This window comes from Empidonax traillii, unplaced genomic scaffold (genome assembly GCF_003031625.1).
Source record: "Empidonax traillii isolate 1590-97213 ecotype Southwest subspecies unplaced genomic scaffold, ASM303162v1 scaffold167:size2001844, whole genome shotgun sequence".
NCBI classification, from domain to species: domain Eukaryota; kingdom Metazoa; phylum Chordata; class Aves; order Passeriformes; family Tyrannidae; genus Empidonax; species Empidonax traillii.
In genome coordinates, this window is record NW_020955360.1 from 777,928 (window position 1) to 790,262 (window position 12,335).

General features: G+C 38.2%; 1 protein-coding gene across 5 annotated transcripts in view; it reads right to left on the reverse strand.

Annotated features, from left to right (window-relative positions):
• Positions 1 to 2,245: 2,245 nt before the first annotated feature.
• The window catches only part of CLOCK (clock circadian regulator), a 67,002-nt gene continuing 56,912 nt past the window's right edge, over positions 2,246 to 12,335 (reverse strand). For all 5 annotated transcript variants that reach the window (XM_027885566.1, XM_027885567.1, XM_027885568.1 and 2 more), the window contains 4 exons: positions 12,026 to 12,232; positions 10,498 to 10,703; positions 9,933 to 10,206; positions 2,246 to 7,852 (listed from right to left, as the gene is read on the reverse strand). In XM_027885566.1, coding sequence (XP_027741367.1) covers positions 7,676 to 7,852; positions 9,933 to 10,206; positions 10,498 to 10,703; positions 12,026 to 12,232 — 864 coding nt within the window. In that variant the 3' untranslated portion in view covers positions 2,246 to 7,675. The remainder of the gene's footprint in view (positions 7,853 to 9,932; positions 10,207 to 10,497; positions 10,704 to 12,025; positions 12,233 to 12,335) is intronic.

The following is a 12,335-nucleotide window of genomic DNA, read 5'->3' on the forward strand; positions in this document are numbered from 1 at the left end:
TCCTTTGTGGCTGGAGAATGTGAAATACAATGAGTGAGAGCTCAAGCGTTGAAGGGAAGGCTCTGCAAACTGTTGCATCTACAACATGTGTTTCCCATCCATCCTGCAGCTCTCCCTGCTCGGGTGAGATGCAGTCACTTTCAGCTGCTGCCAAAGGAACCTCGAAGGCAGCATCTAAAGCAGGACTTTATATCTCTGACTGTACGTTGAACACAGCAGAGACTTGCAAGTGCACACTGCCTCCAACTCCTCGCTTCCAGTCAATAGAAACAAAATGGTCAGTTTTACGGGGATGGAAAACACCTCACAGCAACTGTTTAAAATGAGAAAAGCTTGTTCTTGCTGTTTGCAAAGGTGCCTATCCTTAGGTAAAGCCTACCTCATTACTCTGTATATGGCAAAGTGCAATTAGCAAAGATTAAGGTAAACTTCTAATCTTCAATCCTGCAAGGACAAAGTTTTTCAAAGGAAACCTGCTGAACCAAAGTACAGAACCAGATCACAAATAAGCCTGCTCTTCCCAGGGCACTGCCACCAGGTGACTGTGTCTGCTGAGCTGGTGCTTGCTGTTTTGAGATCTGTGAGTCAGACACCAAGTCAGGAAACCTGAAGTGAGGGAGGGGCTGTATTTCCCAAGAGATAAGAGACAGCCTGCTGCCCTCCAGCCTCTCCCTCGCCTCAGCTGCCCCTCCAGCTCGGGCTGGCTGCGCAGTGCCTGGAACGCTGCCAACCAGATTCAGAGAGCAGTTTTACAATGCATTTCTAGAAAGAGATTGGTAGTTTAGTCTATGTGTTTGTCCCAGATACCGTACATTAAAAAAAAAAAAAAAAATCAGATCTTTGAATTAAGAGGATCAGACTGTTTCATCCTAGTAAAATCTGAGTTATCCTCATTTCCAGAGACATAGAAATAATGCTGTAATGGCCCTTGCTGTACTGATGTGGCATTTTTCCAGAGGTTACCTCGTATGGCCCTAAGTCAGCACCCTTGGCAAGCTGTGGCTACAGGCTTCTGCTGAGGTAACCTTCTGTTCCAGGTTACACTGAACCTGTATCATTTCCCACAGGCATGGGGCATGTACTATAGCTGGGCATTTCTCCGGGATTACTTAAATTTACTTCCCCAGTGAGAACCGAGTTGCCAGAGACTGTGTGCTAGAAAGAATAGCTAGTAAGACTCTGTTGATATTGCTACCCTTGAACAGCTGAAATCTTCTGGAATTTCTATCACTAATGCCTGAGACTCAGAAGTGCAACTAACCTTTGGATTGCTAATCTTTACAAGTACTTAACAGCTTCATTCTCATATAAACATGGGCTTTGTTTTCAAGCTTGCACAACAGCAAAATGTCACTGAATGGCATTGCATCAGGTGTGGGAGGAGTTGTAGTTACCGCTCTTCTTCGTGATAAGTTTATGGAAAAATATATTGATATTTCCAAAGTTCAGTTTTAAGAAAACTGATAATCTTGCCTGCTACCATGCTCTTGGTCTTATTGCTGGTGGGTGCTGACAGTTCTTAACTACAGCTACAGTACTTCTACTGTTGATTTTGTTTCTCTCCTGGGGCACAGGGGCCTTACGGCATATAGAAGTAATATACAACTTACACAAGCATTTAATTCCCAAAGGCAAAAGATCAGCATCTTCACCTGGGCATCCAGTGTGATATTACAGAAAAAAAGGAACTGCAGACTGTAAAAATGGCTAATTGTTATTTATAATTTTCTCCAGGCATTCAGCTTCAGTTACAGGATTTCCTTCCCTCCCACCTTTCCTTGAACATTTAATTGATTTGAGATTACTGAATGTTTACACTATGATCAGTGAAAGAAGGTCAGACCACCCTGACAGGTTACATGTTACCACACAGCACTTTCAGGCAAGAGCTCCATGCTCTCAACAAGCTGCCAAGTCTCTGCTTCCTTGTTTGATGGCACAGCCAGTGTTTCAAGCCCTTCTCTACTCCTTTAAAAATACTATTCTTTAACACTTCACCAGAAGAAGAAATACCCAGGGAGGAGAGTGAAACAAAATTTAAAGAGAAGGGTGTTGTTTTCCATGACTCAAAGTGAGGGAGGGCTGTGCCCATCCAGACACTCCGCAGTGCTGCTCCATCCTTCAGCACCAACAGGGACTGTACACGTGAGGGTACAAAAGGAGTTTTAAGTTGTGCATGTTCAAACAAGTGCTGCGTGAGTGAATTCCAAGGCAGTAATGTAAACATACAAATCAGAAGTCTCTAGCCTTTAGAGTGGGGCATCAGTTTATAAAGAGATACAGAGAGAAGACAAGAAAAAAATACAGTATGCGTTTTTACTGAAATCTCACAAGTCATTTGTCTGGGTAGGGGAGAGAAGATAAAAGTGACATCAAGCAACTTCTCACAAGTCAGTTCTGTGAGTGGGGGAGAGAGAGTGCCTTTGGTACAGTCGTGGGAAGGGTATAAGAGCGCTCCACTGTGAAACTTGGATAAAACTGACATCAAGCAACTCAGAAAAGAAAAACTTCTAGAACCTTAGAAGCTACAGAAAGCAAACTTTTAAATGAGTTACATTTATTCAGTTAAAAAATTGACAGTTAGTAATGGTCACATGAACACCAGGGAACTGTATCTACATTTCCTGACGTCAATATGAACGGCACTAGGGTTTTTCTGTTTCTTTTACGTATACAAATCTAATGCCAGTTAAAAAAATACAAAACAAAACTGAAACCCAAGACACTGTGAAATCAACACTGCTTAAAAACTCAAAATTCAATCTGATATATTTGAAAATAAATATTTTTTACCTTTCTTGTTAGAAAAAGACAACTCACCAACTGCTTTCAAAGCAGTTACACCTTTAAGACCATTCCCAAAAGTGTTTCATAAATAATTACCCATGATTGATTGTCTATTAATGCAGCATCTCTCAGTCATAGCTGGGGTCTCTGTATTAGGCCATACAGTATTTTTTTCAGACACAGTGTTTTGTTTCCCCCCCCCCACTTCCTTTTTATTTAGGTATACTTTCTTTGAATATAGCATATCATGCTGGCAAAATTCATGCAGATGGCATAGCATGAAGTGTAGCAGAACTTAAAATCACCTGCTTATAAAAAGGAAAAAAAAAAAAAAAGACAGGAATGTAGTGTTAAAAATCATGATAGTGAAAAAGCAACTATCCAGTCTCATGGACAATTTCAAATGTTCTCTCACAGCTGTCTCATCTACTATGATTTGTTCAAATATGTCTTTTTTTAAAATCCAAATTAATTTAAATCTCTTTAACTTTTTCCACCAGGGATAAGTAAAAAAATAAAAGGTTAATTATTAAAACTAGTCTCTCTTCCCTTTTAATCAAAATAACCATTTTCCAGCCCTCTGACTGTATATCTAATTTTAATAATTTTTTTCAAATAGAGAAGCTTATGAATCTGACATGTTTGACATCTCCTGATGCCATGACATTTAAAACACTCATAACAATACCTGGGTTAAATCTCTGAAAATATAAATGGTTCTTGAATCGACTTTAACATCTGAAAAAGGCCACAACTTTAAACCTTCAGAACATTTTCACAAATTATAATCCTAAGGGACACTTAGAATTATTGAGCAGGCAAATGAGCCTCCAGATGATTCTCTCTCATAGGCAACTGTGCAATTTAAAAAGCCTCCTTTCAAGGAAGCTATCATCTCTAATCCCTTCCCCTGGCCATATAAAACACAAAGGCAACTGGCTTTAGAAGCCTTTTTAATCCTGCACTTTAAGCCTCAAAGGATCACCATATTAAAGAAACATTTTCCAGAAATGTCTCTCTTGACAGTTCTATGCATTACTCCTCAATGCCCCCCCATTTTTAACAGTTTCACTGACTAAAGAAATAAACTGTTTTTCAAATAATCTTTTCAGTAAAGTGCTTGTTATTACTCAAAAAAAAAAAAAAAAAAAAAAAAAAAAAAAAAAAGAGAAAGTGCAATATTTGAGTCAAGAGAATTTCTTTTTCCTGTGAAAAACTGCCTGATATATCTTTAATCATTTTTACATAAAGCTGAAATGAAACCTATTTCTTGTAAGGATAAATGGGTTACTAATTTTGGTGTTTGGCAGTAGGCAAGATGCCCACAGAAGGTGGTGATACACTGGAACCGTAGTGCAGAAGGTAAACCTTCTAGATGAAGTGGAAGGCATATGGAGAGCTCCTACTAGAATCCTTTCATATTTATATACAAATATAATATATATTAAATATAATATAAAAATAGCTATATTCTTTTTTTCTCTGAAGTTATCCTAGATGCTTTTCTTCAAATCCTCACCCATTGCAGGCAAACCATGTCTGTCTCTCAAACTCTGTGCAACTACGCTGTCCTTTTCACTCCATTATGTATCACCAGGCCATTTCTTCATGAATACAATCCTGCCCTTAACAGGCTCCTTCCCTTCTGTCAGAGTTGTTCTGTAACGTTTTCGCTCCAGAACCCGCTGCAGTATCACAGCATTCATTATCATGCTACTTATCAGGATGTTGAAAATAAATCTATGACTGTAGTAAATGAGCTGGGCAGAAGCAAAAGGCTGATTAAGAAAGAGGCAATAGCCTGGTCCTCTTCTTCCTAAAACTCAAGGACAGTTCAGTAATTGATTCAGCAACAGGGAAAGCTGCAGACCCATTAAATAAATATATACTTTTTAGTCACTATCTGTGAAACAACACATCTGCACACTTGCACACAATCTGGACCAAATTCTACATGCTTGCTTTTGTAAAATGTTTGCCTGGTTAGTGTCCGGAATTTTTCAAATGTGTGCTATATTTTTCCAGTTTCTTTGAATTTCCCCATCTTCTATCCTTTCTCTAGCTGGTAGTTCTGTAATTGAATTACCTCTCTCTGAGGTTACAAAAAGCTTCTTGATCAAAGCATACATTTCTATAGTTCTCTCTCAGCAGCCACGCTATTGTATTAGATAATTTCTCTCCTTCCTAGTTTAGCCTTTTTACCAACAGACCTATAGCAGCACACCAGAGTATTTGGGAAGGGGAAAATAGGAAGAGAAGTTTGAACAAAGTTTTATATAAAAAGCTGCATCATTAACTGTCTGGCTGGTATCTCTAGTTTCTGTAATTCTCAGTAAAAGAGTTTAATACATCTATTTTAGCAATATTCAGTAGTTCTAACACTACTATTAAAGCTCTCCCACTTTTCTTTTTTAGTGCTATATTTTTACTGTAACTGGTTTAAAAAATTTGTATCTAACCTATTTTTTATTAGGCAAAGAACTGATAGCACAGACCTCTAGTCAATGCAGCTTCATATAGAAACAGGTGGAATGGAGTGGTAGGGATAGCAGAGCAAGGCAGGATTTCTTTACATAGAACTTGACAGAAACGGGTCTCTGACAATTATCTCAGTCTGGAGAATGCCAGAAATCCCTTCAAAGTAGGGGAAGTGCTTCTTGCTGTGTTTGGTATTGGCATCTGTTCCTTGCTCCAGGTTTCTTGGAGCAGAGAGCAATCTGATTCTCTTTGGTACTGTGTTTCTCACACTCTACTTTCTTGTTCACTACTTGGCTTTTTGGTGCCAAATGTTTGCTTTATGACGGGGGAATAACAAATATCTAATGCTGGGACACGTGCAGGGGCAAAGGCCAGCCCCAAAACGTAACCAACGGCATCAAAGGCTTGGCTAAACTGGTATAACCTCCTGCGGGTTTGGTTCATCCAGTAATACAATCAAACTGTTCCACAGTACAAAATGGACCATCACCATTTGGTTACATTCATTCAACTCCTCTTCAGTATTCAAGATTAATCCAGCTTTCTCTTCCTAGTACTAATTTTAACTGCTTTAACTGGGGTGGGGCTATTTTGGTTTTTTGTTGTTGTTGTGTTTTTGTTTGTTTAATTATCACATCTATCAGCATTTATTCCTTTTCCTCTGAAGTTATGGTTTCCACAAACTAGTACCATAAAAACCTACCAACATTTAGTTAAATAGCACATCGTATCTGTTGGAACTTTTTATTTTCTTTATAAAGTGAAGTTGCCTTCTGAAGTCTTAGTTCAGTGGTATCTCTTAAATCAATAGCCTGCTAGTGTTAAATGCAATCATGACCTCCCCCAAAGCGTACTTTAAATGCTTCAAAAATTACTAAAAAAAAAAAAAAAAAATCAACTTATTATTCCTCCTCCTGCAAAAGGAGTCCTGTACTTTTAGGTTGTTGTTTTTTTTTTTTTTTTTTAATTATTTTTAAGAGTATTACCTTAAAGGTCTGAGATTTTTGAGACTCCTCTATTTCTGGCTACTGTCTGAGGGGGAGTACCAGTCAAAAATATTCATGGTCTCTACTCTGACCATTGTTAAAATCAACACAATACAGAAATATCTATGAAGTAGATACATGAGTTTGGTTGACAATGTGCTAAGACCTCAAAATCGAAAATGGTTACAGATTCAAGACATTGTAATTCAAGATGTTCAACATTATCACCTGAATTAAAATCAAGGCACTATGGGTTTTGTTGTTGTTAAAATGACCCTGAATTAGTTCTGACTAATTTTTGAAGGAGAATAAAAAGATTCCAACATGTTTTAACAAGTTACAATTCTCACCACAGAGAAAGTGGTTAAAAAGTGCCCAAAAGGTTATTAAATGTAAATATATTTCTGTGCAAATTACTCCTATAACTGAAACATTCTTGAAAATTACTGTCATTTTTTTTAAACCTTTTACATAAATATTTCCAACTATGAACTATATCAAAAGATAGCTTTGGGGAATAAAATTCCAAACCATCTGCAAGAAAGCAGTGCAAATTCCTAGTTTTCAAATAAAACGATGAATTCATTATGAAATGATGGATGATATTCATGAATCTGAATGTCCTGAACCCTGATGCATGATCACCAGTTCAAACAGCTTCATCAATAATTTAACTTCAAGAAGTCAACTAACCAACACACTATACCTCACCGAACAAACCCTGACGTCACAGACAAAGCACAAACAAGAAACTTGTGCCCACATTTAGGGTGAAAATAATGATGCATCATGTTGTAAACAAAAGGGTAGAACAGAGGAAAACATTAGTCTGAGTATGGCGTGAGAATTTAGGGAAACATATTCAAACCTACAAATAACAGATTACATTTTCATGCATCATATAAAATATTTTGCTCTTTCTCCTTTTATGCAGACATATACACAATATTTTACAGCATCTGTACAACAGAGAACTGGATTTCACACAACATTTTCAAAATATTTACTGTCCCATAATCATCTGAAAAAAAATTAGATGGTTTTTGGACTATATTCCTGGCATTTTTTTCTGCTAATTCAAACAATTGCTCCATGTCCATTTTAATACTTTAAAAATGTATAGGATTGATAAAAATACCAATATTTTCAGCATCACTCTCATTTCAGTCATATTTGGAGATTTCACCTGGACAAATTAAAACATGGCAGCAAATCCTTTAGAACACAGAAACTGGGGCAACTCTCAAAGTTGGCCACGTCCCCATCATTATCTTGTGGCTTTTCTTAACAGATTCCAGAAGTCAGAAGCAGATCTCAATTAGGTGTTAGAAAGCCTTCAAACTACTACCTCTGTAGCTTCAGTGCAGCTGTTTGGGGAGCAGCCCCTCCTGGCAGTTTGCGTCAAAAAGAGGCAGAGCTCCACACTACTGTGGCTGAACTTTGGAAGGGTCAGTCATCTTGTCAGTTCTGTGTCGTGACAGCTGCTGCTGCTGAGACTGATGCTGCTGGTGGTGGGACTGAGTGAAAGTGCTTTGTTGTAGTGGGAAAGCAGCAGAGAGGATAAGCTGAGCTGACTGATTTCCATGAAGTAACCTGGATGTCTAGAACATGGAAATAGAAAAAAGATTATTTTTCCTGCTGCACAGAGAAAACACAGGCCTAGCTCCTTTTAAACTCTTCATAAGGGTTCAACCAAAATAAACTTCAGATTTGGTCAGTTAAGCCGAGCAAACAATGCAAAGATTAGTTCATACTAGTAAATTTAATCAGAGCATTTGACCAATTAATAAAGCAGGTGTAAGTGGTTGTTGCAGTTTCCTGTGATGATGGGTACGAATGCATGGCAATGTCTCCATTTCAAACCACAAGAGCACAGCAGGACTTAAGGAATCTATCTGAATAAATGCAGGTAGCTGTCACTGCAGTCAAATGAAAAAATGGTGCATGACTTAGCACAGATCACATTTATTTCCCACAGACAAAATACAGTCAAAAAAAAAGCCGCATTTGCAGACCCGAACATCCCCTTGGAAGGAGATTTATTACTACTGAAAATGGTTCTCAGTTTTAATATTACTCTTCTTAGAACAAAAAAAAAAATTATTTACTGAAGAAAAGCAATGAAGGAGTACAAATGCACTATGACATCTCAATCCTGAAACATTCTGCAGCAGAAGCTAAACTACATGGACTGTTCCACCTACAGAATCAGACTGTAAGAAGCTCCACTGAGCAGAAGCATTTACTTCACTTCAAATTCTAGCACTTTAATAGTTTGTATTAAAAATACTAAACTTTTGCCTAGAATTTGTAGGGTAGGAACAGATCTTTGAAGATCTTTTTTCACAAATCTGTTTCAGCAGAATTAAGTCAAAATTGTGCAAACTTTTGAATTAAGAAAGAGAGATACAGCAACCAACCTGCTAAACAGCACTACTGTTAAAATACTTATCTGATTTGTCAGAGAACACACTCAAATCTGCACTCTGGTTTGATTCAGTTTGAGTTTCCCACTACATAAATGAGTGAGTGCTGAAGTTCAAATCACTAGGTATGTGACTCTTGCTGAGTCAGCTTGCAGCTGAAAAGCATTTGCCTGATGCATGACTGAAATTGGTATGTTCCCATGAAAAATTTTTTTCAACAAGTCAACATTTTCTGTCAGTGACCTAGTGAAAGAAAGCTGTACTGAGTCCTAATCAGAATGTATCCATTCCTTGTGCATATAAATGTAGGTTAAGCCTCCAATTACTTACTGCATTTGTATCTATTCCGCCTATGCACAGGATCCCAAATTTAGTGCAAATGGGAGACCACACATAGTAAGGATTACTTGCAAAAGATTTTTTAATTACATATACTCTTAAAGAGTTAAAAAAAAATTTTAAAAATTACTTTTCCAAAGTAGTTGAAATGTTAAGGTGTACAAGCTACATTTACATGGACTTTACCTTTCTTTGGAGAAGGCAACATCAGAGGTAAAATTAAAATTTTGGAAACGATGTCTTCTTGGAGGCACTTTCCCTCTGGTGCTTTAGCCACCACTACATCTCCCTCACCAACACCAGCTACTGGATGAGCTATGTGCCAGGAATCAAGTGGAATCAACACATGTCAGCAGATTTCCCCATCTATTCCTTCTACCTTCTGTTTCTTTTCTTTTTGATATTTCCTATTTCTAGACTTTGGGTTTTGCTTGCCTTCTCTTTTGATCCAATCTCTCTTCTTTGTCCACTAAAACAAAGTTCTCCCCTACTCTCTTGCTTACAAGGTTACTTGCAGTTCAGCCTCCCCTGTAGCCTAGACAGATGTTCATGCCTCATGTTACTGGGACATGTCTTGCTTTGGGCTGTGTGCTGCTTTCCAGACCATCATCTCTTATACCTTATTGCATCAATATGTGAATGCAAAGAAAATGCAAGTTGTTTTAAAGGGAAACATCTGTTTTTTCATCCCATGTTCAATTAAGAGCAGCAACTCAAAGGGGAAAAGATAGGACAATGCATGGAGTAAAACGGCAGGAAAGACTCCTTCTTCTTTAAGTAACAAGATCTTAGAGAACAACTACAGAATAACCTCACTTTAAGTGCTCTGGTTTTGGGTAAAGCACCTCTAGGGTAACCTAGCAATGCTGAAAGTGTCAGAATTTGGAAAAATTTGTAGAGAACTCTGCATTATTACCTGTAAGAACTGCTGGGGGTGCTGGGTCAGCTGTGACTGAGCTGGTTGTTGAACTGTGGTGAGCTGCTGCTGATGGTCTTGCTGACTTTGCTGCTGCTGCTGCTGCTGCTGCTGTTGTGTTATTGACAAAGTCTGTGTCTGCTGCTGTTGGGCAGCAAAAGTGGGATAAGCTGTCACCACCTGTCCCATAAACATAGTACTTGGTACCATTACCGCTCCACATGCTACTGGGGCTGTGACAAGTTTTGTTACAAGTTGCTGACCTTGAGAAAATCTGTTAATAGAAAAAGACATTTGGAGTCCCTTTAGGTAAAAGAAATATATGAAGCATCACATACACTTGAGAAAGGCAGATTTCTCAAAGTCATACTTTGCTGTAACAACATGGGTTTTGAAAAGCTGCAAACATTATTTTGGGCAAAGTTTAGCTTCAGAGTTGTATCTCTACAGTTAAAATACAAAGCACTTATTTTTTAATGGTACTTTAGTTCCTTTTGTATATGATACAACTACATAAGCATACCATTATAGCAAGTCATCTTGAATATTGTTCTGGAAGATTTACCTGATTTGTCTGTCCTGTGTAAAAGTGGCTACTGCAGCAGCGTTCTGGTTGTTCTGTGGTAAGCTAGAAGGAACCTGGACCACATTTCCCGTTGTTGGCTGAGAAATCACCATAGTGTTATACAAAGGTGCTGAGACTGTGTTCTGTGACTGACTGGCAACAGAAGACTGTTGATTGTGTCCACTAAGTACATTTTGTTGACTATGCTGGAAAGAAATTTTGGGATAGTAAGTTGAAAATAGCCAGGTACTACAGCTGTCCTCCTCAATATCATTAGCCATACTTCACAACTGCCAGTGTTTTTTTCTGTTCAAATTAATTCTTACTTTAAAGAATGCAGGTGTCCTCTGTCTGAGGATTTGGAGGTGGGACTGGACCACCTGAGTCTCTTACATTAACCTGTTCTCCTGTTCAGGTTTGTGGGTTTTTTCCCTAGATTTTTCAGGTACTTGCATACTCTTTATTCCCAGAATCACAGAATATGCTGAGTTAGAAGGGACCCACAAGGATCACCAAGTCCAACTCCTGGCCCTGCATGGGACCATCAAGATGATCTTTTCACTCCTTGATCATCTCTGTGCCCAACTTAAGACTAAAATGTGCACTTCATGTCAAGCAATTTCTTACTTTGAAAGCCTGGAACTTGCTTATTGTTGAGATTGTAACACTGTCCACCACTAGTCTGCCTCTTTACAAATCTCAAAAAGAATGTATGGAAATGTGGAAAAGGGTACAGAGGAAGGCGACCACAGAGATCAAATGTGTAAGGAGCCTCCATACACATAACGGTCAAACCCATTACAAGTGCTCAGCATGAGGAACAGGCTTCTCCAGGGATACCTCTGACAGAGGAAAATCATGTATGACTGAGAAGATGAAAAAAGTGATGAGCTGCTCAATATGTTTCCCAGGATATGAGATGGGTGACATGTTTAAAAAAGCAAACATAATCACATTTCATAAAAAGTAAAGCTGTAGAACTCACTACAAGATAATGCAATTTCAAAGGTTTACATGGAGTTGAAAAAAACCGAACGAACTCACAGAAGAAAAAGATGTCATACACAGATGCCACACACCTATCACATCTGATGGAAAGTGCTGAAAAGTAGAACATGCAACTGCAGAAGCACCAACATACACTAGTCCTCCTGTTCCTACGCTTTTCTAGTTATTTTCTGTCAGGACACTGGGTTTTATATTCACAAATCTCATGTTATGTGTTCTGTCACAAAAAATTTCATAGACATTCAAAAAAAAGGCAAGCTAAAAGTTTCCTTGATACTAGTCTTTCCAAAAAACCTACTTGTTATCAATTATTTACATGCCTAAGTCTTAAAAAAAAAGATCTGAAATTGCATTATCAAGAACATAAATGCATTTCAATGGTAAAGCTTGGAACATGAAGAAATCAGTGACTCAAAGGACATTGTTCAAAAGACATCTGAGAGGGGAATGTCAGGGATGTGTTTCAGCCGCGGGTTTGAGCATATATTCTATCCAGCAAAATCAATAATGAGAATTTTACCTGTGTTGCAGTACTCTGCAAAGGCTGCTGCTGTATCATGTGTGGAGTACTTATATGGCCTGCATTCATCCCACTTTGAGTCTGACTAGTCTGAACAACTTGACCTTGCATGTTTATTGGCGTAAGCTGCTGAACAGCTGAAGAATTTCCAGAAGGAAGCTGCACAGAACCAAAGTTGAGTCCAGAAGCTGACTGCTGCAAGAACATCTTAAAAAATTTCACAAGTTAAAGGGTCAGTATTCAGAGACTCTAACTGCTAAGACTCAGAATACTGATTTCTAGAGTTCTACACATAAATGTTCAATATTTG